Source organism: Scyliorhinus torazame, chromosome 18 (assembly GCF_047496885.1).
Source record: "Scyliorhinus torazame isolate Kashiwa2021f chromosome 18, sScyTor2.1, whole genome shotgun sequence".
NCBI lineage: Eukaryota > Metazoa > Chordata > Chondrichthyes > Carcharhiniformes > Scyliorhinidae > Scyliorhinus > Scyliorhinus torazame.
This window is the reverse complement of record NC_092724.1, coordinates 149,489,869-149,511,426: the sequence shown is the minus strand read 5'-3', so window position 1 is coordinate 149,511,426 and position 21,558 is coordinate 149,489,869. Positions and strand designations below refer to the sequence as shown.

The 21,558-nt window shown below is 50.0% G+C and overlaps 1 protein-coding gene across 1 annotated transcript in view; it reads right to left on the bottom strand.

Annotated features, from left to right (window-relative positions):
* LOC140395604 (dynein axonemal heavy chain 17-like) overlaps positions 1-21,558 on the bottom strand; it is an 896,966-nt gene that overhangs the window by 200,791 nt on the left and 674,617 nt on the right. The window contains exons 57-59 of the mRNA XM_072483576.1: positions 16,454-16,687; positions 11,828-11,992; positions 11,644-11,739 (exon numbers count right to left, since the gene is read on the bottom strand). Of these exons, the coding sequence (XP_072339677.1) occupies positions 11,644-11,739; positions 11,828-11,992; positions 16,454-16,687 (495 nt within the window). The remainder of the gene's footprint in view (positions 1-11,643; positions 11,740-11,827; positions 11,993-16,453; positions 16,688-21,558) is intronic.

Below are 21,558 nucleotides of genomic sequence, written 5' to 3'. Positions count from 1 at the left end.
GACCCGGCGAGCACTCTTTTATGGCCTCTACACTGACCATAACTATGCAGGAAATTTTTTAACTGACAATTCTAAGTGGCGCTATGCCAAAACAAGGACATGCATTACAAAATAAGAAAAACGGTACCTCTAACTATCCTCAATAAACTACACTCACTCAAACATTCAATCATACTAACTTCCTAAACAATACAAACAAAATCATAGCAGCATTATTCACATTTTTCCTGGCTTGGCAGTCAAGCTCAGGATTGTACAATCGCTCATCAAACACATTTCTTTATTCACAAAAAAAGCCCAAACGAATGTTCTTTATTATAGATCGCGGGTGTCGGGGGTCTGGTCATAACCAAAAATAGGGGATTTTATCCTATATACCGGGGTGCGAGCGCGGTAGGCTCTCCTTCTCCATTTCCTCAGATGAATAGTCTGCACGATGCAGCAGAGTATCGCCAATACTAGTAGGGATTCTATCAAGTAGGACAGGGAGAACCAGGTTATAAACCTGTCACACCAAGATGGTGTGGTGTCGCTTGTGACTGGGCTCTGGGTAATATGGGGAAGTGAATCATTAATGGCTGGGGGGTTGGGGTCAGGGGGTTCGCGTTCGCGCGCAACCAATTGTTCATTAGGGTGATGAGCAACACGGAGGATGTCCTCATGGTTCTTTTTTCTCTTCTCTCCTCTTCTGTTCTTAGAGCTTCTGGAGTTCTGTGGGATCAAGCATAGTGTCTGATACTATCTTGGTTTAATATCTCGTATGATAGCCTGTCTGTCCTTTAGTGCCAATTACTCCCTTTATAATTGGTCACTACGTGTGACTCCCTCATTTTTTTTTCTTCAAAAACCGAATTTCAGGACAAGACACACTTAAAAATACTGAACCAGTGCGAGCCGTCTCGCAGGCCGTGCGATTTACCATCCAAATGTTTGAGGATGTGAATAGCATAGGGTTGGCAACCTAAGGGTTGCCTGAAACAAAACAAAACTTTTTGAACGAAAATTGCCGAAATGAGGTGCGTATGGGCCGCGATGGGTAAGATTTGGATGGAATCCCTGGGAAGGACAGCTACCCGAGCGTAGCTGACCAGAGGGGGGTTCCCAGGCAGGGCGGGTCCCAATGCCATTTCTCCACTGCCTGAGCAACCGACAAGAACAGGCAAGAAATGTTGTCAGGGTGGGGGGTTGCCGTATTGGTTCTTCCTTCGAACCAGTAGGGCAGTTACGAACGGGGGTCTGTGTTTCTGTCGACAGACGAGTTCCTCTGAACTGGCGTCTGGGACATTAACAAGTCTCTGTGGACAAACTAGTTCCTCTGAACTAGCGTCCGGGACAAACTAGTTTCTCTGACTGCCAGTGGGCGTCAGAAGGGTGGTGGCGTGGGGCTGCGGGAAAAAAAAATTCCGGACTTACATACAACATTTAAAAATACAACTACAAACATAAAACATGCTGCAGGTTCCATCAGACATCAGAAAGGACACCGTTTTCTCCTAAGCGGTTCCTTTTTAAAACATCATCATGACACCTCAGTTATCAGTTGTGAACAGGGTCGCAAAGGGTTTCTCGTTTTGGGAGTCAGACTCAAAGTCGTCATCTTCTCCCGGATGCCAAACTCTCGAATGTATCAGGGCAGATAGGGCTGCATGGTATGATTTGGGATCCCTCTCGACATTCCGGACGAGTCTGTCTGAGTTATCTCGGACCCAGAAGGTGGTGTCTAGTTCTGTGGGAACGGAGTCGGGGTCGTCATTGTAGGTCGGTGGTCGGTGGTGGGGTTTGTTTAGGAAAGTGATCATGAAGGGATCACTCGAATCGTGCTCAGATTCGGTGGGTGTGGGGCCTGTTGCATGGGAATAGTAGGGTGGCGTGCTGTGGCTTTTGTCTGTGTCACAGTCGCTGTCGCTGCTGTTGCAGTCTGTGGGCGTTCCAGGGCGGAGTGTATATTTTGGGGGTGGAGTCGAGGTTGAGTCCGTGGGTGGGCTGGACGTGTTGGGGGAGGGTAGGATTACGTTGGCTGTGGGCGGGGCGTGGTCTGCTGCGTCGAGCATGACGTGGTGTGTGTGGTTAGACTGTGTTCCATATGCCTTAAGCTGGTTGATGCGGAACCACGCAGTCTTTCCATTGGGGTACTTTATTTTGTAGACGGAAAGGCTTACTTTGTCCGCAATGGAGTATGGACCCGAATATTTAGGTGACAGGAATGTGCTGGGATTGTATACGGAGAGCATGACTTGCTGTCCTACACTGAACTCAGTCGCATGCACTGTCTTATCGAAACAAGCCTTGCTCGGTTTCTTTCTTGTGCCCAATTTCGCTGCGGCTGCTAGCTGAGCCGGTTTAACATTCGCCACTAATTGTTCTACTGCTTTCTCATGTGTGGGGGCCGTCACTTCGGGGCTGGTCAAATCTAATCCCGATAAAAATTCTGTGCCTTTCATGGGGCATCCGGTCATGAGGGTGTGTGGGGTGTAACCTGTGGAAGTTGAAACTGTATTTTGCAAAAACATCAGCGCAAAAGGGAGGACTGAATCCCAAGTGGTGTTGTTTTGCTGGACCATTTTTCTGAGGGTTGATTTTAGGGTCCGATTCATGCACTCCACGATACCACTTGACTGGGGGTGGTATGCGATGTGGAATTTTTGGGTAATGCCAAATATCGTGAGGACGTTCTTCATGACACGTCCCGTAAAGTGGGAACCTTGGTCGGATTCAATGCTGTGGGGGAGTCCCCATCTCGTAAAGATGTGGTGGGTTAAAATCTTGCCGTGTTCGTTCTGGATGGGAATGCTTCCACCCATTTTGTAAACGTGTCTATCACCATGAGTACATATTTATAACCATTCCTGCAAGGGGGCAATGGTCCAATATAATCAATCTGGAGGTTAGTCCAGGGACCATTAACGGGTCGGGTGTGACTAAGCTGAGTCTTTTTAGCATATCTATCCGGATTACATAGAACATAGAACATAGAACAATACAGCGCAGTACAGGCCCTTCGGCCCACGATGTTGCACCGAAACAAAAGCCATCTAACCTACACTATGCCATTATCATCCATATGTTTATCCAATAAACTTTTAAATGCCCTCAATGTTGGCGAGTTCACTACTGTAGCAGGTAGGGCATTCCACGGCCTCACTACTCTTTGCGTAAAGAACCTACCTCTGACCTCTGTCCTATATCTATTACCCCTCAGTTTAAAGTTATGTCCCCTCGTGCCAGCCATTTCCATCCGCGGGAGAAGGCTCTCACTGTCCACCCTATCCAACCCCCTGATCATTTTGTATGCCTCTATTAAGTCTCCTCTTAACCTTCTTCTCTCCAACGAAAACAACCTCAAGTCCATCAGCCTTTCCTCATAAGATTTTCCCTCCATACCAGGCAACATCCTGGTAAATCTCCTCTGCACCCGCTCCAAAGCCTCCACGTCCTTCCTATAATGCGGTGACCAGAACTGTACGCAATACTCCAAATGCGGCCGTACCAGAGTTCTGTACAGCTGCAACATGACCTCCCGACTCCGGAACTCAATCCCTCTACCAATAAAGGCCAACACTCCATAGGCCTTCTTCACAACCCTATCAACCTGGGTGGCAACTTTCAGGGCTCTATGTACATGGACACCTAGATCCCTCTGCTCATCCACACTTTCAAGAACTTTACCATTAGCCAAATATTCCGCATTCCTGTTATTCCTTCCAAAGTGAATCACCTCACACTTCTCTACATTAAACTCCATTTGCCACCTCTCAGCCCAGCTCTGCAGCTTATCTATATCCCTCTGTAACCTGCTACATCCTTCCACACTATCGACAACACCACCGACTTTAGTATCGTCTGCAAATTTACTCACCCACCCTTCTGCGCCTTCCTCTAGGTCATTGATAAAAATGACAAACAGCAACGGCCCCAGAACAGATCCTTGTGGTACTCCACTTGCGACTGTACTCCATTCTGAACATTTCCCATCAACCACCACCCTCTGTCTTCTTTCAGCTAGCCAATTTCTGATCCACATCTCTAAATCACCCTCAATCCCCAGCCTCCGTATTTTTTGCAATAGCCTACCGTGGGGAACCTTATCAAACGCTTTGCTGAAATCAATATACACCACATCAACTGCTCTACCCTCGTCTACCTGTTCAGTCACCTTCTCAAAGAACTCAATAAGGTTTGTGAGGCATGACCTACCCTTCACAAAGCCATGCTGACTATCCCTGATCATATTATTCCTATCTAGATGATTATAAATCTTGTCTCTTATAATCCCCTCCAAGACTTTACCCACTACAGACGTGAGGCTCACCGGTCTATAGTTGCCGGGGTTGTCTCTGCTCCCCTTTTTGAACAAAGGGACCACATTTGCTGTCCTCCAGTCCTCTGGCACTATTCCTGTAGCCAATGATGACATAAAAATCAAAGCCAATGACCAGATTGTTCTGGGCACAGATAAGGCAATTCTCAACGTAGTGAGTTACATCTTCTTTTAAACTCGGCCACCAACAGAGCTGCCTGAGGTGGGCTGTAGTGGGATCAATTCCCTGATGTCCATGACTGTCATGGAACAAACAAATGAGCTGATTCCTGTCCTGTTCAGGAACCACATAAAGGGTGTCTTTTAACACCACACCGTCATGTGTGGTCAGTGCATTTTTAAATCTATCGTAAGGTGCCGTAAATTTTCCTTTTAAAATCTCCCTGAGATTGATGTCCTGCTTCTGGGTCTGCACTAAATCCTTGATATTAGTCTGCGAGACCTGAACTGCATTCACTGGTGCGCTTTCGGGGTGTGCAAAAATATCCGTGTCTGGAACCTGCTTTTGCCAGTACATCGGCTTTTACATTTCCAGGGGGGAGGAACGATGGTGACTACGAACTTTAATTATTCCAAAAGTCCTGCCCTGGGCTTTTTCAAGAATGTGACAGAGCAATGGGGCTGAAGGGAGGGGTTTTCCGTCGTCGGAAACAAATCCTCTTGCTTTCCACAGGGGTAGGAATTCCGTAAGGCTGTTGCAGACATAGAGGCTGTCCGAATATATGTCTGTTGGGCTGGGGAAGGAATCTGGGTGTTCGACTATGTATGCGACGACTGCTAGTTCTGCCGCCTGCGCGCCTAAGTGTCCTGGAAGTTTTATTGCTATTTCCTCTAGGGCGCGTCCTCGACGTAAATGCCGCATCCTGTTATGCGCTTCCATTCTAATATTGTGGAAGATCCATCCACATATATCCTAATGGGTTCGCACATGTCTGTGTGCTTGGGGCTCTGGGTTGAACTACCTATCTTTCTGGGGGGTGTTTTCACAATAAAGGGGCCTGTGTTGTGGTGTGGAGACATGATTTCACATTCATGGGGGGTGCCTGGGTACTGTAGGTTATCGGCTAAAAAAGTGTGGGTCTTGGTCCTTTTAACAGTGATTTTCCGTCCCTGCAAAAGAAGGGTCCATCTAGCTGCTCTAATCTGACTAACTGTACCGTCCTTGAGTCGTCCGTCAAGTAAAAGTTGGGTGGGGGTGTGTTCCGTGAGGATTGTGATGGGGTTTAGTCCGGTTAAGTAAGAAAAATACTGTACTGCCCAAAAAATTGCCTTTCACAGGCTGAAAATCCCTGCTCCACAGCATCTAAAACTCTGGAGGCGTAAGCCATGGGCCTTAACTGTTCGTGCCGTTCCTGGAGGTGCACGGCCGAAAGGGTGCGGTCTGTGCTTGCTACCTCTATAGCATAGGGGGAAAGCGGGTCTGGAACTTGTAGTGCGAGGGCTGCTCTGAGTGCTCTTTTCAACGAGTCCACAGCATCAGATTACTGCAGAAGCCATTCCCAGGGGGCACCTTTCTTTAGGAGGTCTGAGAGGGGTGCTGCCTTGCTGGCGAAACTGTCAATGTGGTTTCGGCAGTAGCCAACCAGTCCTAAAAATGACCAGAGGGCTGAAACGTTCTGGGGAAGAGGAAATTTGGCAATCGAGTCAATCCTTTTATGCTCGATCTCGAGTTTACCGTGCGTGATAATTGTACCCAAATACATCACCTTGTTTCCGAAAATCTGGGCCTTTTTGGGGTTAACTTTACATCCAATTTTCTGTGGGAGTTCCAGGAGTTCGGACAGAAGCTCGATGTGCTCTTCCTTGGTGTCTGTCTGCAGTAATAGGTCGTCCACATACTGGACCAGACATTCGGGGTGAGAAAATTTCGATAATCCATTTGCCAGCTGTCGGTGGAAAATCGAGGGGGAGTTGTGGAATCCTTGTGGAAGGCATGTCCACGTGTACTGCTGGTTTTTAAAAGTGAAGGCAAATTTGTATTGGCAATCTTTTGCCAATGTAATGGACCAGAATCCATTACTAACGTCCAAAACCGTAAAGAATTGAGAGTTGAGTCCCTGTTTGAGCATGGTCTCGGGACTTGTGGCTACCGTGGGGGCTGCTGCGGGGGTGATTTTGTTGAATTCCCGGTAATCGATGGTCAGTCGCCATGATCCATCGGGCTTTCTCACTGGCCAAATCGGGGCATTATTAGTAGAGGCTACTGATCTAAGTACGCCCTGCTCTAATAAGCTGTCGATAACTTTTGCGATTTCTCCCTCTGCCTCTTGGGGAAATCCATATTGCTTTTGGGGTCTAAGGTCAGGTCCTGTGATTTGTACTGAATCAGTCATCCGGCCACAGTCGTATTTGTGGGTCGCGAATGCTGTCCTGTGCTTCTGCAGAACTGCCCTAACCTGCTTGTCCGTGCTAATCGTGGTCGGGTCAAACCAAAATTCACCTACTGCGCTAATCTTGTTTGCATATTCTCCTATGGTGAGCGTTGCGGGGGCTCTTGCGGATTTTGCCATTCTCCAAACACATTGGTTGACTGGATCAAAGAACAGATTGTGGGAATTCATAAAATCTATGCCTAAAATGTGTTCTGTTGTGTGGGGTAGATCGACTAAAACTATGGGGTGCTTGGTGGTGATGTTGCCGATTTGAATGGTTTCAGGGGCGGTGATGTGTCCCTGCTGTGAGTGGCCTGTAAAGCCGCTGAGGGTGATGGTGGCTGTAGTGGGCCACGTGTCCTTTTGAAACATGGTGGAGGAATTTATTGTGGTGCGGGACCCTCCTGTGTCCCAGAGAAACTCGATGGGCTGTCCCCGTATTTTTGCTGCAACTACTGGTCTGCCGGTCCTATCCCAAAGGGTGTTGCAGACCCAACTGGGGAAGCCCGAACACCGTCAGTCCGTTCCGGTCAGGTCCGTCTGATCGGAACGGGTGCTAATGCTACGTATTGGCTGTGTCCTGTTCTTATTTAGAGTGCCTGTCTGCTGGGCTCTCTGTTGCTTTTGTGGGGCATTGCATTCTCTTGCAAAGTGTCCCAACTGTCCACAGTTGTACACTCCTGTGACTTTTGTGGGGTGCTGTTCCTGCCTTCATTTACCCATGCGGGGTTCTGGTGTGCCTTAACTGCGTGTATGTCTGCTTCTGCCTGCTGTTCTTCGGGATTTTTATTCGTGGGTTTGTTTTGAACAGATTGCTCCCAGGTGCGGGACAATCTTTTTACAACCCATTTCTCATTATGAGCCTCCTCTGAGGGATCATAATTGGCACAAGCTTTTTGTCCTGTTTCTGTGGCATGGGAGATAAGGATGCGGGTCCATTTGGCCATGTTGTCTGGGGACAAATGGGCGCGGTCTAAGTCTCTGAAAACTGCTGCGAAATGCATCCACAAGCGTCCAGCAAACGCTGTGGGGTGCTTGGTATTCTTTTGCCTGCACTTATTGAGGCCATCTACGGGGTCACCCCTGTTATACCCGATCGCGTCTAGGATCACGGTATGCATTTCTGCAAGGGTGCCTCCTCCTACATTCTGTGGGTCGGGAAGGGCTGCTACGATCGAATGGGTCTACACTCAAAACTGTGAGCTTCATGTGCTCTCGCTCATCCAGGCCGTACATGGTAGCCTGTTGTTTTACTCTGGCAAAGAAGTGGTGGGGGTCTGAGGTGGGGAGGAACGGTTTGATTTTATCGCACGCATCCCGTAATTGGGTCACTGTTAAGGGGGTGGTGTACAGAAATTCCGTGTCGTCCAATGTGGCTGTGCGGTGGGTGGTGACTGGGTTCATTGGTGCCTGAACGATCTGCTCTGTGGGGGGTTGGAGCGCTTTTCTCTTCTGGGGCTTTCCCTGCGCACATGTTCCCTGAACATATCTCTGCGCTGTCTCACTCAATTCTTCCCAATCAGGGCCGTCTTCCTCATCTAGCTGTGATCCAAAGGTTTCCTGGAATCCTTTTTGAACTGAAAGCAGAGATTGCAATTCTGCAATCTGCTTCCGGCACTTTGCGTGATCTAATGAGCTTTGTCTTTGCTCCGTGGTGGCAGCATGGAGTGCTCTTAACGCTGCCTTCAGGTCACTACACTGCCTCTGCAATGCCTCTACCTGCTTCTCGGTTTCCTCTCGTACCAGGACTGCACGTTGCGTGTCCTGATAGGCCTTTTCGTACTGGGATTGGAAGCTGCTTAGGTGTGCCAGACAAGACTGGTGTGCCCACCTGGCATCATCCACCTCTCCGTCTTTTGCTGCCAACTTCCTCCTTAACTCTACGTTCTCTTTCTCTACCTCGCTGACATCGACCTTGCTCATTCGATGTATGCCTTCTATCTCTTTCCGGAGCATCCTAACGACCTCCTCTGTGCCTCGCAATTGCGCCAAACAGGACACGATTGCCATCGGCTTGCGAGCTTTTCCTAAACTCTTCTTGTGAATCTCGCTCAGGTTCTCCCACCAAGTATGTCCTATACTCCCAGGTCCTGTTTCCTCATTGTTACAGAATTCGCTCCAAAGGGGCCACCCTTTCCCTTTGAGGTACTTTCTGATTTCCTCTTCCCAAATGGGACACTGTCCGACTCTACTGCTGCTGGTCGCTGCGACCACAAATTCTTTGGGGTTCATGAGGCCTTGCATTGCCTGCAGTGCCATCTTTCTTATCTGAATGCTTCTCTTGAAATTTGGAACAAGGGGTATTAAGGCGGTGCTGTAATTACAGGTACGGCTTTCGCTATTTTCCGGAATACTAACTCCCGACAGTTTTGTCACAACAAAAAATCTATCAGTTTACCTTATCGCCCTGTTAGTTACGCATGCATTAACACACTTCCCAATTATGAGGATTGATCAGAACTGCTTGAACACTTGTGGTTTTTCTGTTCCCAATTAGATTTCTAATTCAGATTTTGGGTTCTCCCGGAGTGGTTAAGCCACTTCTAGATCGGGTCCTGTCAGGATGTCGCCAGTAATATGTTGCTACTTTTGGTTGGTTCAATTGGCTCTGTTTTATAACCTTTGCTCTAGAGTCGCCAGGTATCTTTATGATACCGCCACGAGGTTCAAGTTCAAGTAATGATCAATAACTCAATACACCAATTAGTAAGATTCAAATCAAAGCACATTTATTATACACAGTAAATCGCTACTCATGCATAAACTCTACTTTCTAAGCTATTCCTATCACTAACAGGCCTATACTTAGCTTCGGACTGGCCCACCAGGTCAGGGGAACAAATGGCCTTTCGTTCGGGATCTGAGTCTGCGGAATTCAAAAGCTGGCATGGACTGGTAGCTAGGAGCGCCTATCTCGTAGCGAGCGTTGACTTGAAACTTACGTTCTTTGGAGGCAGCTGGACAGGTCACTGTCAAGGGTTGGTTCACGTTGCTAAGTGACCCTGTCAAGAAGGACGATTTGAACTTGGGGGCTTTACTTTATGGTCCCCAGGGGCTTCCTGCCCTTCGGGGCGGACCCCGTACCTGGTTTCAAGTGATTGGACTCCATTCCAATCGCTTGGTTCGATTTCTCCAATGCTGGAGCGGTTCCCTGATCGTTGGGCGATGTTTAGGTGTCCATTAACCTCTTTTGTGTTGGCTCCTGCTGGCGCCGAGGAGTCTGGCTTGGCCTTGTTTACCTTAAATGTTTTGATTGTTCCCGGGGTTCGCTCATTAGTATGTAGATGGCTGCTACATTATTATGGCGATAGTTGCTGGTATCGATGCTGTCTGGGCTTTTGCAGAGTCTAATACACAGTAAACTTGCACCTGCTAGTTTCTGCCTGTGTTGGCTGAATTTCCCTTCAGCCTTTGCTGTTCTCCATTTTATGTCGTGAATTGGCCAACCCAGGTGGCTACACGGTCTGTCAGCTTTTTACTTTTGTTTTAGGCTGTTTGCTGCAGGGTGTGTATTAGTTTCGTTTTCAGACCTGGCTAATACAGCCAGAAGGTGCAGTTGTCTCTCTCTCTGTAATCTAATGACTGTAAATCAATCCTTTGGTGATTTAAAACTAATAACTGCTCTCAGTAGTGACTTTAACCTGATGTGCTTCTGGAGTGAGCTCTAGAGGCTTCGGAGTCATCTGGCGTAGCCAGTCTTCGAGACTTTCATTTGTTTGCACCATAGTGTGCATGCCCTCAGCGATGCTCCTCAGTGGCTGGGCAATGCTGTGCAGTGCCTCATCAATGTCCACCTGCATCTGGGATACATCCCTCAGTGACTTGGGCATGATGTTGAGGCCCTCAGCCATGGTTGTCAGAGAGTGAGCCATGCCTTGAACCACCAAGAATGTCGTACTCCAGGTTTTCCATTGTGGTTGCTACCCGAGCAGTGTTGGCCTTGGTGCCATGCATTGTCGGCACCATCTACTGTGCCTGAAACCTTTGGGACTCCTCCAATCGGCCTTGCAGTCACTGGGATGTTGTTGACACCCCCTCTTGAATCTCATGGTTGTGTTCTACAATCAGCATCAGCTCTGGGAGAGCCTTGTGCAGAGGCTCAGCATGTGGCTGCGGCCCAGCTGTGCCTGGGATACAGGAGACTTCCAACTACTGTCTACTTTGGATGTTCCTGTCTCCACCTGATGTGCATCAGCACTGTGTGGTGCTCACCAGATTGTGCCCTAGAAGCTTGTCCACTAATGTTGCTCACCGATGGGGGTGTCTCTGTAATGCTTTGCCTGTGATCTCCTCAGAGCTCTCATCCAAGGTGATCTCTTGGGTGGTGAGGGTGGGGAGAAACAACTCCGAAAGGCCTGGCCTCATTAGATGGTAATCCTGTGAGACTTTGGCCATGTCGTCAGTGTGAGGGAAGGATAATTTTGTCTGAGATGAACAACTAATTTGAGACAGGTCATGTGGGTGAAGGGGTCGTGCATCCTCACCTCTCTGTATCATTGAATTTACAATGCAGAAGGAGGCCATTTGGTCCATTGAGTCTGCACCGACTCTTGGAAAGAGCACCCCACTTAAGCCCACGCCTCCACCCCATCCCCGTAACCGAGTAAACCCCACCTCACCTTTTTGGACACTAAGGGCAATTTAGCAATTACAGCAGACAGAAATTCACTTCATATAATTATCCATACGTATGTGTTAGCCATGATTTTTTGCATCAACCATCTTCACAAATGCTAAGTTAGCTTCCCAATCCAAATGTGCTTTCCTCATATTCCTATGTTCTGCTTCAAAGACCCCAGCTGACATATTCCACTTCCAGCATTGCAGTGCAGTGCTTCCAGGTCCAAAGTGACCAACTTTCAAGGTCAGAATGAGAACCATCCTAAATATGATGAATCATATACAACTCATGAACAATGTCATTGTATATTAATCAGTAGTTCCTAGTTATACCTTATTTAATGTATTCAGTGCTTCTTGGGCTGCAATTAAAGCTGGTTCTGCTTTTGCTAAATCTTCTTCACAAGACTGTTGTTTTTCTCTTACATTCTAAATATTAAAAACAAGCATGATTAAAACTAACAACCTCTTCAAATTTGTAAAAATGAAAAGGGACAGTTAATGCAAAATGAGGTACCTCATTAATGATTTGGACTTTTTTCTCTTCCTCATCGGCAATTTTTTTATTTTTTGTAACAATTTCCGTTTGCTGTCCAACAACTTTAATTAATTTGTCTGCGTCCTCATTCTTCTGTTGCAGTTCCACTTCTTGTACAGCAAGTTTGCTTTTTAAATCATCTACCTATGTATAAAGGCATACCCATAGTTCTTATTTTCATTTTTACAGTACATAAAAGAGGTTAGGTTGTTCTACTTGAAAAATATAAGGTTGAGAGGTGATTTGATAGACATATTCAAACTCACGAGGGGGCTGCACAGAAGAGATAGGGAGAAAATGTTCTCATTGGTGGAAAGGTGATGAACCAATGGATGACTTAAGCAATGTATACATTTAAAAAATCTTTTACACAATGAGTTGTTAAGGTCTGGAACGCAGTGCTTGAGAGTATAGTGTACACAGATTCTATTGCATCTTCAACCATCTTGGTTGTTCACAACAAAGGTTTTAAGTTTTGTTTTCTTGAGGTTATGGCTTTTCCAAATCCAAATGCATTTAGTTATTTGATCTGTGAGAAATAGAGGACAATCAAATAAGATTTTCTGGAGTTAAAGAAAGAACAAATTTGTTAACCACAAAACCTAGCTCACACGGTGGCGCAGTGATTAGCAATGTTGCCTCACGCCGCCGAGGACCCGGGTTCGATCCTGGTGACGAGTCACAGGAACAGAGGTCGTCGCCATAAAGCTGGTTCAGCTCGAATGTGATATAGTCTGATGCTTGGGCATACAGAGTGCCATCACTTCACGGATGCACCTGTGGACTGAAGACACTCGAGGCTTACCGGGACAGCTTTCCCGAATCAGGATACCAAGACGGCGGCCACAGGTAACCGGCCGGGTGCCGAAACCAAGACCCCAGACGATCCCGCGAGGATGCTGTTCCCCGCCGCCCATCCAGAGGTTACCGAGCCCCTCGCGCACAAGCATTCTATGTTAATGACCAGGACGATGCCTGCAAACAGCTTCATTGTGTGACCGCGCCCAGAGTCGTACCCATCCGGACAGCGCTGCAGTTCGAAGGACACTCCATCGAGATGGAGCTCAACACCAGCGGGGGCTGTCTCAGTTGTAAGCCACTGTACATTCAGCGAGAATCGATCTGGTCTCCAGACTCTGGCCCTACAAGAGATGGATGCCAGGTTGGCCACGTATATGAGAGCTTCTGGCCATGAAAGGCAACTCTCTCTGGTACCAGTCGGCATGCTTGCCCTTGGTGGTGGTCTGCGGTGGCGGTCCCAGTTTGTTAGGCTGTGACTGGCTGCGCTACTTGAAGCTGGACTGGCAGCGAGTCTGCTGCATGTACCCCCACAGCCCGGAAGGAGTCCTGGCAAAGTTTCCAGGGGTCTTCACCAAAGGTCTTGGTACCATCAAGGAAGCCATGGCAAAAAATTTACATAGACCCGCATGCACAGCCCCGGTATTTCCATGTCCAGCCAGTAACATATGCATTACACCCCAAGGTCGACGCTGAGCTGGATCGCCTGGAATGCTTGGAAATCATCCACTTCACTGACTGGGTTGTGCCAGTAGTACCTGTGCTGAAGCCTGATGGATCCATGTAGTTATGCGGGGACTACAACATTGTAGTCTCAATTGGTCTCCCGTCTCGACTGTTACTTGGTCCCATGCATCGAGGATCTTTACGCCAAGCTGAGCGGCAGCAAGATGTTTACCAAACTTGACATGAGCCACGCGTACCTTCAGTTGCTCCTGGATACTGGTTCAAGACACTTTGTCACCATCAACACCCAGAGGGGGCTATACGGGTAAAACTGGTTACCATTCGGGGTTTCCTCAGACCGGGCAATATTTCAGTGGGTAATGGAGAATATCCTGCGGGGTCTGCTCACGGTGGCTATGTATTTGGAAGACATCCTCATCACTGGAGCCTTGGACAGAGAACACTTGGACAACCTGACTGAAGTCTTCAGGTGTTTTGAGCAGACCTGCATCCCCGCCTCTGAGGGAGAAGAGCGTTTTTATCACCCCTGAGGTCAGCTACTTGGGTATCGGGTGGACCGACACAGCCTACACCCAGTGGAGGACAAAGCGTGAGCAATCGGGAAGGCATCCATCCGAAGTGGTCAAACCGTGCTACACTCTTTCTTCGGGCTGGTCAATTATTATGGGAAGTTTATCCCCAAGTTGGCAATGCTGCTCAGCCCTCTCCACCAGCTTTTGAAGAAGGGGCACCTCTGTTGGAATGGGGCCCCCGCAGCAGAAGGCATTCGCGAAGGTGAAACAGAAATTGTCCTCCGAGAAATTGCTCACCCATTTCGACCCCATTAAGCCCATGTGACGCTGCTCCTTACGGAGTGGTGGCCACCATCGCGCACCAAATGCGTGACAGATTGGAACAGGCTATCGCATTCGCATTCCGCATGCCAGCCGACGCAGAGCACAATTACATGCAAATTGAGAAGGAGGGCCTGGCTGTCGTTTTTGGGATTGGCAGGTTCCACCAGTACATCAAGGTCACCCGTTTATAGTCTAGACAGATCACAAGCCCCTGCCTGGGTTATTTGAGGAAGATCGAGTAATCCCTCTGATTGCATCGACGAGGGTCCAACGGTGGACTTTGCTATAAGCCGAGTATGAATACACCCGAAAACATCACCCTGGCACACAGATCCCGCATGCTGACACATTGAGCCAGCTCCCTCACACCACAGCCGACGGCACCCGTCTCAAGTGCGGAGATCATCGCTGAATTCCATTTCATGAAGTCTCTACTGGTCACGGTGGTTGGAATCAAAGAGTAGACCTAAATGGACCCACAGTTATCCTGGGTCCTCCACATTGTTCAATACGGAGCCCAAAATTGCGTTTTGCCCGGCGACCTGATGGCCTATACTACCAAACTCCAAGAGCTCAGCGTGGAGGATTGCTTCTTATCATGGGAGACACGGAGAGTCGTCCCGGAATGCAGACGCGCACTGCTGTTACAGGACCTTCACAATGGACACCGAGGGGTGTCAAAAACGAAGATGTTCATTCAGAATTACGTCTGGTGGCCGGAATCAACTCAGACATTGAGAAAGTGGCCCAGCGTTGTGGCCTATGCCAGTGGCATCGATGCACTCGTGGGAGCCACAGGATGACTGTGGTTGCTCATAACGTGTTGACTTTGCCGGCCCAGTTCAGGGGGCCATGTTCCACTTCAGGGGCCATGTTCCACTTCAAGTTGCTCAATGTTGAACTGGCACCTCTGCACGATCACTGATGGTTTGGGGTCGTAATGGTCTGTAACAAGCGCAACTAGCTCTTTAAAGATCTTCGAATGTAGGGCTGCCGGATAGGTAAGGCTTTTGATCACACTGAAAGTTGGGGCCCCGTTGAGTCAGGAGTGTTACCTGTTACAGGTTGGCTCGTATAATAGAATTTGCCTGGAAGAAATACCGCATTCACTCAGTATAATGGGCCCAAATTCCACTCCTGCATCAAAGGCCTCCATCCTTACAAAAAGCGGCATTTTAAAATTCTCTCTGACCTTGATTTTGTGCTGAGGAATTCAAGTGCGGTCCAGAGCTCCAGAGTCACAATCAAAGTTTTTCCTCATCGCCAGTGTAAAATCTTCAGATCAGAGAAGGTGATCCATAAACAGCACATAGGTCCAACCAGGACTACCAAACATGCCGGTCCCGGTGTTAGCTTCATGAGTCCTAGGTGCTAGGCATCCGACCCCCCCACCCCCCAACCCCCCCCTCCCCCAGTGGGGGAGCTATATACCAATTTGGCTGTCCCAGTGGGTTTCATAAGGGTTATTACAATGACATTGGGTAGAAAGTAGCCTAATTAATCCAAAGGTTATTACTCACAGGCATAGCTCCTTATTCAGCCACTCAAACTCTTCCGGATTAAACATAAAGCAGATGGCAGCATTCCTTTTTGATGCTGCCTCAGTCTCTTCTATTCCATGTGTACTACAAACTAATGAATCCACACAGAGAAACTTATATACCCTTTGATATCCTTTACTGTGGATGGAGGTTAAAATCTGTCATGACTAAGAGTACCACATTCTAGATCTTTAAAATCCAGATGATTGGCTATCCATGACAATAACAAAAACCTATGAATTTGACCCTCAAAAGGGACTTAAACTCACGTTATTCTTTTATTTTACAAATAAACTGTCAAATTTCAGCCCCAATTGGTTCACTTAGTTGTTCGGAACACTGTGCTGATTTGTTTGGGATTACATAATTGCTAATATATTTTATGTTCAGGATGTTCCGAGGTGAGATAACATTTCTTTCTTATAAATCTTATAAATCTCCTGATTGATATGTTCCAACCAACCTTTCAGATATGAATGTGCTGGAAGAGGGAAAAAGATTTGTCCGATGTCTTTGACGAATATTCTTTAAATAATGCACTTATTGTTCTCACAATATCTAAGACACTAATAAAGATTATTATTATATGGCCAGTCTTTTGCATCAAATGTAAAATAATAGTTATCACTAATAGAAGTTTGACTGCTTGTTGTATATTGGCCAAGAGTCCGATAAAAATTTGGGTTCGGCTACACTTCTATACTTAGTGAAGGTAGAAGTAAAGATGAAACAATTCTACAAACCTGCCCAGCAGTACTATCAAGTTTGGCCAAACCATTTTCAAGTCTATCCATTTTTGCAACCAAGTCTTTCCTTTGCTTAGAGAGCAGGCTTTGATAGAGTTTTATTTGTTCCAAAAATGATTTTGGTGTGGTGTAGTTGTAGCGTCTTTCAGTAGATAGGTAGACTGAAGATGTCTCTTGGACACTTTTGTGTACGAATGCCATGAACTGGCTTATAGAGTTCTTCACTTCAATCTGAAATATAATTCAGTACATAAAAAGTATTAAATGCACAGTGTAATAAAGGAATAGATGCAAGTTAAATACTCGCTTTCAAAAAGATGACAGGTCATGGATTTGGGGTGCCACACCAGGACTGGAGTGGGTGGGCACGGGCTGCCATTGTCGCAGCCTGCAAAGCAGACATCTCGCTGCGTACTCCACTCACTGCCCACTATGTCTTTAAAATGTACAGAGGCGCCACCGACAATACGGATGCCCCCACTGCCCCCCAGGCACCCCCAGACCCCAGCCGACCCAACTGGCCGAGCGCAGCCACTGGCCCACTAGGTGTGGCACCCCTCAGTGCACACATCCTGGATGATGTCACACTGCATTGGGGGGTGCAGAGTGCAGCCTGAACAGTGGACGCATGCACCGTGGCCTTTGCAACTCTCCCTGAAATACCGGCCATCATCAAGGCCCACCTGCCCACTGCGCATCTGCTCCTATCCATCCTGCCCCCGGTCAGAAAGACACGACCTGTGCATCACAGAGGACCCACGGCATACTACAGCTATGGTCCCAATGGGTGCACACGCCCTTGCATGGCCCCATCTGTGGTCCCTGCCCGCACGCATGCTTCCAGGCATAGTACTGGTCAGTGGCAGGCAGTGCCCCTCCCTGCAACCGGGTGCCACCCAGCTGGCAGGGGAGGCGGCCCACCCTAGGAAAGCACCCACGGTAGACCCCACAGGAAGGCGCATGACAGGGGCCGCATAGCGTAACGCTGGCAGGGATGGTTTTCGGGGAACCAGTGCACCCTCCCCTCCCCGTTGATGCGGGCCCAAGGGTGCAGTGTGGAGGGAAGAGTGTGGGGGGAATGGCCGGGGGGGGGGGGGGGGGGGGGGGGTTGGGACTAGAATTTGGAGCTGGGATAGTGACTACAGCGCAAGCCAGGCCATCGCCTAGCCTGTTGGACCTAGATGGGTGTAGCGCACAATGACTTACGAGAGAGACGAATAGAGATGAAGTCGATGAGGCTTTATTAAGCGTGACTTGTTCCCCGCAGTTCAGCAACAGACTGGAGCTGCGGGGAGAAGCCCAGGTTCTCATACTCCGCCTTCAGGGCGGAGCTAGGGATCAACAGCCAACCAGGACCCGGGATCTGTCAGCCAATAGCATCACAGCTTCACAGTCCCACATGACCCCTAATGCATACTACCACATTCACCCCTTGTTAAAAATGAACCCGGCGGGGTGGTGCTTCGCATGGTGGTAGGGGTTTACAAGACTGGTCCTGGGAGGAAAAACATTTTTTGGCATGTCATTACAATCTTAGCCCTACACTGGGCTATGTACAGGGTTTGTGAACTATTTACAATATTCGTAAGAGGAAATAGAACATTCTCGTTAAAGTCCACAACATTCTTGTGTTACACCGATGCCACGAGTCGAGCGGGCGGTCTGGTCTTCCTTGTTGATCGCCTCAGCCCCGGTGGTGGTGCAGGTGCTTGTTCCCGCGTTGTCGTCTCCGGGAGCTTTTCGGTGTCTGCTTCTGTTTCACTCCTGGTCGGACATGGGAGGAGGACCGATCCTCCCGGGAAGGGGGTGGTCGCGGGGTGCGCCGGTGGCAGGGAGGGGGTGATCGGTGTCGGGGGGGTGTGCGTGTTGCCGGCGGGCGCCAGGTCTCGCAGGGAGACCGTGTCCTGTCGGCCGTCGGGGTACGCCACGTAGGCGTACTGCGGGTTCGCGTGGAGGAGATGAACCCTCTCGACCAACGGGTCCGACTTGTGCGCCCGCACATGTTTCCGGAGCAGGATGGGTCCTGGGGCCGCCAGCCAGGTCAGCAGCGACGTTCCGGAGGAGGACTTCCTGGGGAAGACAAGGAGGCGCTCATGAGGCGTTTGGTTAGTGGTGGTACACAGCAGCGACCGGATGGAGTGGAGAGCGTCCGGGAGGACCTCCTGCCACCGTGAAACTGGGAGATCCCTGGACCGTAGGGCCAGTAGGACGGTCTTCCAGACCGTGCCGTTCTCCCTCTCTACTTTGCCGTTCCCCCGGGGGTTGTAGCTGGTCGTCCTGCTCGAGGCTATGCCCTTGCTGAGCAGGAACTGGCGCAGCTCGTCACTCATGAAGGAGGACCCCCTGTCGCTATGGATATATGCGGGGCAACCGAACAGTGTGAATATAGTGCTAAGGGCTTTAATAACTGTGGCCGCTGTCATGTCGGGGCAGGGGATGGCGAAAGGGAAACGGGAGTACTCGTCCACCACGTTCAGGAAGTATGTGTTTCGATCGGTGGAGGGGAGGGGCCCTTTGAAATCCAGACTGAGGCGTTCAAAAGGGCGGGAAGCCTTGATCAGGTGCGCTCTATCTGGCCTGAAAAAATGCGGTTTGCACTCAGCGCAGATGTGGCAGTTCCTGGTGACAGTACGGACCTCCTCCACGGAGTTGGGGAGGTTGCGGGACTTTATAAAATGGTAGAACCGAGTGACCCCCGGGTGGCAGAGGTCCTCGTGGAGGGTTTGGAGACGGTCTATTTGTGCGTTGGCACATGTGCCGCGGGATAGGGCATCGGACGGCTCGTTCAGCTTTCCGGGACGGTACAAGATCTCGTAGTTGAAGGTGGAGAGCTCGATCCTCCACCTTAAGATCTTGTCATTTTTAATTTTGCCCCGCTGTGCATTATCGAACATGAAAGCTACCGACCGTTGGTCAGTGAGGAGAGTGAATCTCTTGCCGGCCAGGTAATGCCTCAATGTCGCACAGCTTCCACTATGGCTTGGGCTTCCTTTTCCACTGAGGAGTGGCGGATTTCTGAGGCGTGGAGGGTTCGGGAAAAGAAGGCCACGGGTCTGCCTGCTTGGTTAAGGGTGGCCGCTAGAGCTACATCGGCGGCGTCGCTCTCGACCTGGAAGGGGAGGGACTCGTCGATGGCGCGCATCGTGGCCTTTGCGATATCCGCTTTGATGTGGCTGAAGGCCTGGCGAGCCTCTGTCGACAGGGGGCAGGTAGTAGTCTGTATTAGTGGGCGGGCCTTGTCTGCATACTGGGGGACTCACTGGGCGTAATATGAAAAAAAACCCAGGCATCGTTTCAGGGCTTTGGAGCAGTGGGGAAGGGGAAATTCCATAAGGGGGCGCATGCGTTCGGGGTCGGGGCCTATTATCCCATTGCGCACTGTGTATCCCAGGATGGCCAGCCGGTTTGTGCTAAACACGCACTTGTCCTCGTTGTATGTGAGGTTCAAGGCGTTTGCGGTCTGGAGGAATTTTTGGAGGTTGGCGTCGTGGTCCTGCTGATCGTGGCCGCAGATGGTTACGTTGTCGAGATACGGGAACGTGGCCTGCAACCCGTGTTGATCAACCATTCGGTCCATCTCCCGTTGGAAGACCGAGACCCCGTTTGTGACGCCAAATGGGACCCTTAGGAAGTGGTATAGTCGCCCATCTGCCTCGAAGGCTGTGTACTTGCGGTCACTTGGGCGGATGGGGAGCTGGTGATAGGCGGACTTGAGGTCCACGGTGGAGAAGACCTTATATTGGGCAATCCGATTTACCATGTCGGATATGCGGGGGAGAGGCTACGCATCTAGCTGTGTGTACCTGTTGATGGTCTGGCTATAGTCTATGACCATCCTTTGCTTCTCCCCGGTCTTTACTACTACCACCTGTGCTCTCCAGGGACTATTGCTGGCCTGGATTATGCCTTCCTTCAGCAACCGCTGGACTTCGGACCGGATAAATGTCCGGTCCTGGGCGCTGTATCGTCTGCTCCTAGTGGCGACGGGTTTGCAATCCGGGGTGAGGTTTGCAAACAAGGATGGCGGTTCAACTTTGAGGGTTGCGAGGCCGCAGATAGTGAGTGGGGGTATTGGGCCGCCGAATTGAAACGTTAGGCTCTGCAGGTTTCACTGGAAATCTAATCCCAGTAATGTGGGTGCGCAGAGTTGGGGAAGGACGAAGAGCCTGTAGTTTTTAAACTCCCTTCCTTGCACCGTTAGGGTCACTATGCAGAACCCTTTGATCTCTACTGAGTGGGATCCTGCAGCTAGGGAAATCTTTTGCATACTGGGACGGATGGTCAAAAAACAGCGTCTTACCGTGTCGGGGTGGATGAAGCTTTCGGTGCTCCCGGAGTCGATCAGGCAAGGTGTCTCGTGTCCGTTGATCAGCACCGTTGTTGTCGTCGTCTGGAGCGTCCGGGGCCGTGCTTGATCCAGCGTCACCGAGGCCAGATGTGGTTGTGGTGTCTCAGCGTCTTCTTCGGACCCCGCGGAGCCGTCGATGCTGGGGTCCTTTGTTGTCATCCAAGATGGCCGCCCCCACGGATCGCACGTGGTCGGGGGTGGACAAAATGGCCGCCCCCATGCATCGCACATGGCTGGGGGGTCACAAGATGGCGGCGCCCATCCTCCCCTCGTGGTGGCCGGGACCCAAAATGGCGGCGCCCGCGTGTCGCACATGGGGCGCTGGGGGGGGGGGGGGTTGGGGAGCGTTTGGGATGCGCTGGACTCTTTCTTCTCCGGGGACAGCGGCGACCCCCCGGGACTGGCACACAGCCGCGAAATGGCCCTTTTTCCCGCAGCTCTTGCAAGTCGCTGCGCGGGCCGGGCAGCGCTGCCGGGGGTGTTTCGCCTGCCCGCAGAAATAGCAGCGGGCCCCCCCGGGATGGTCTGGCGTCTTAACCGCGCAAGCCTGTGAGGGAGGGGGGGGGGGGAGGGGGGTTTGTCGCAACGGGGGTCCACGGAGCCCAAGGGGCTGCCGCGCGGTCGGGGCAGTAGGCACGGGCGTTTTGCGAGGCCACATCTAGGGAAGCTGCGATGGCCCGTGCCTCTGAGAGTCTTAGCGACTCTTTTTCTAAAAGTCTTTGGCGGATTTGGGGAGAGTTCATACCTGCCACAA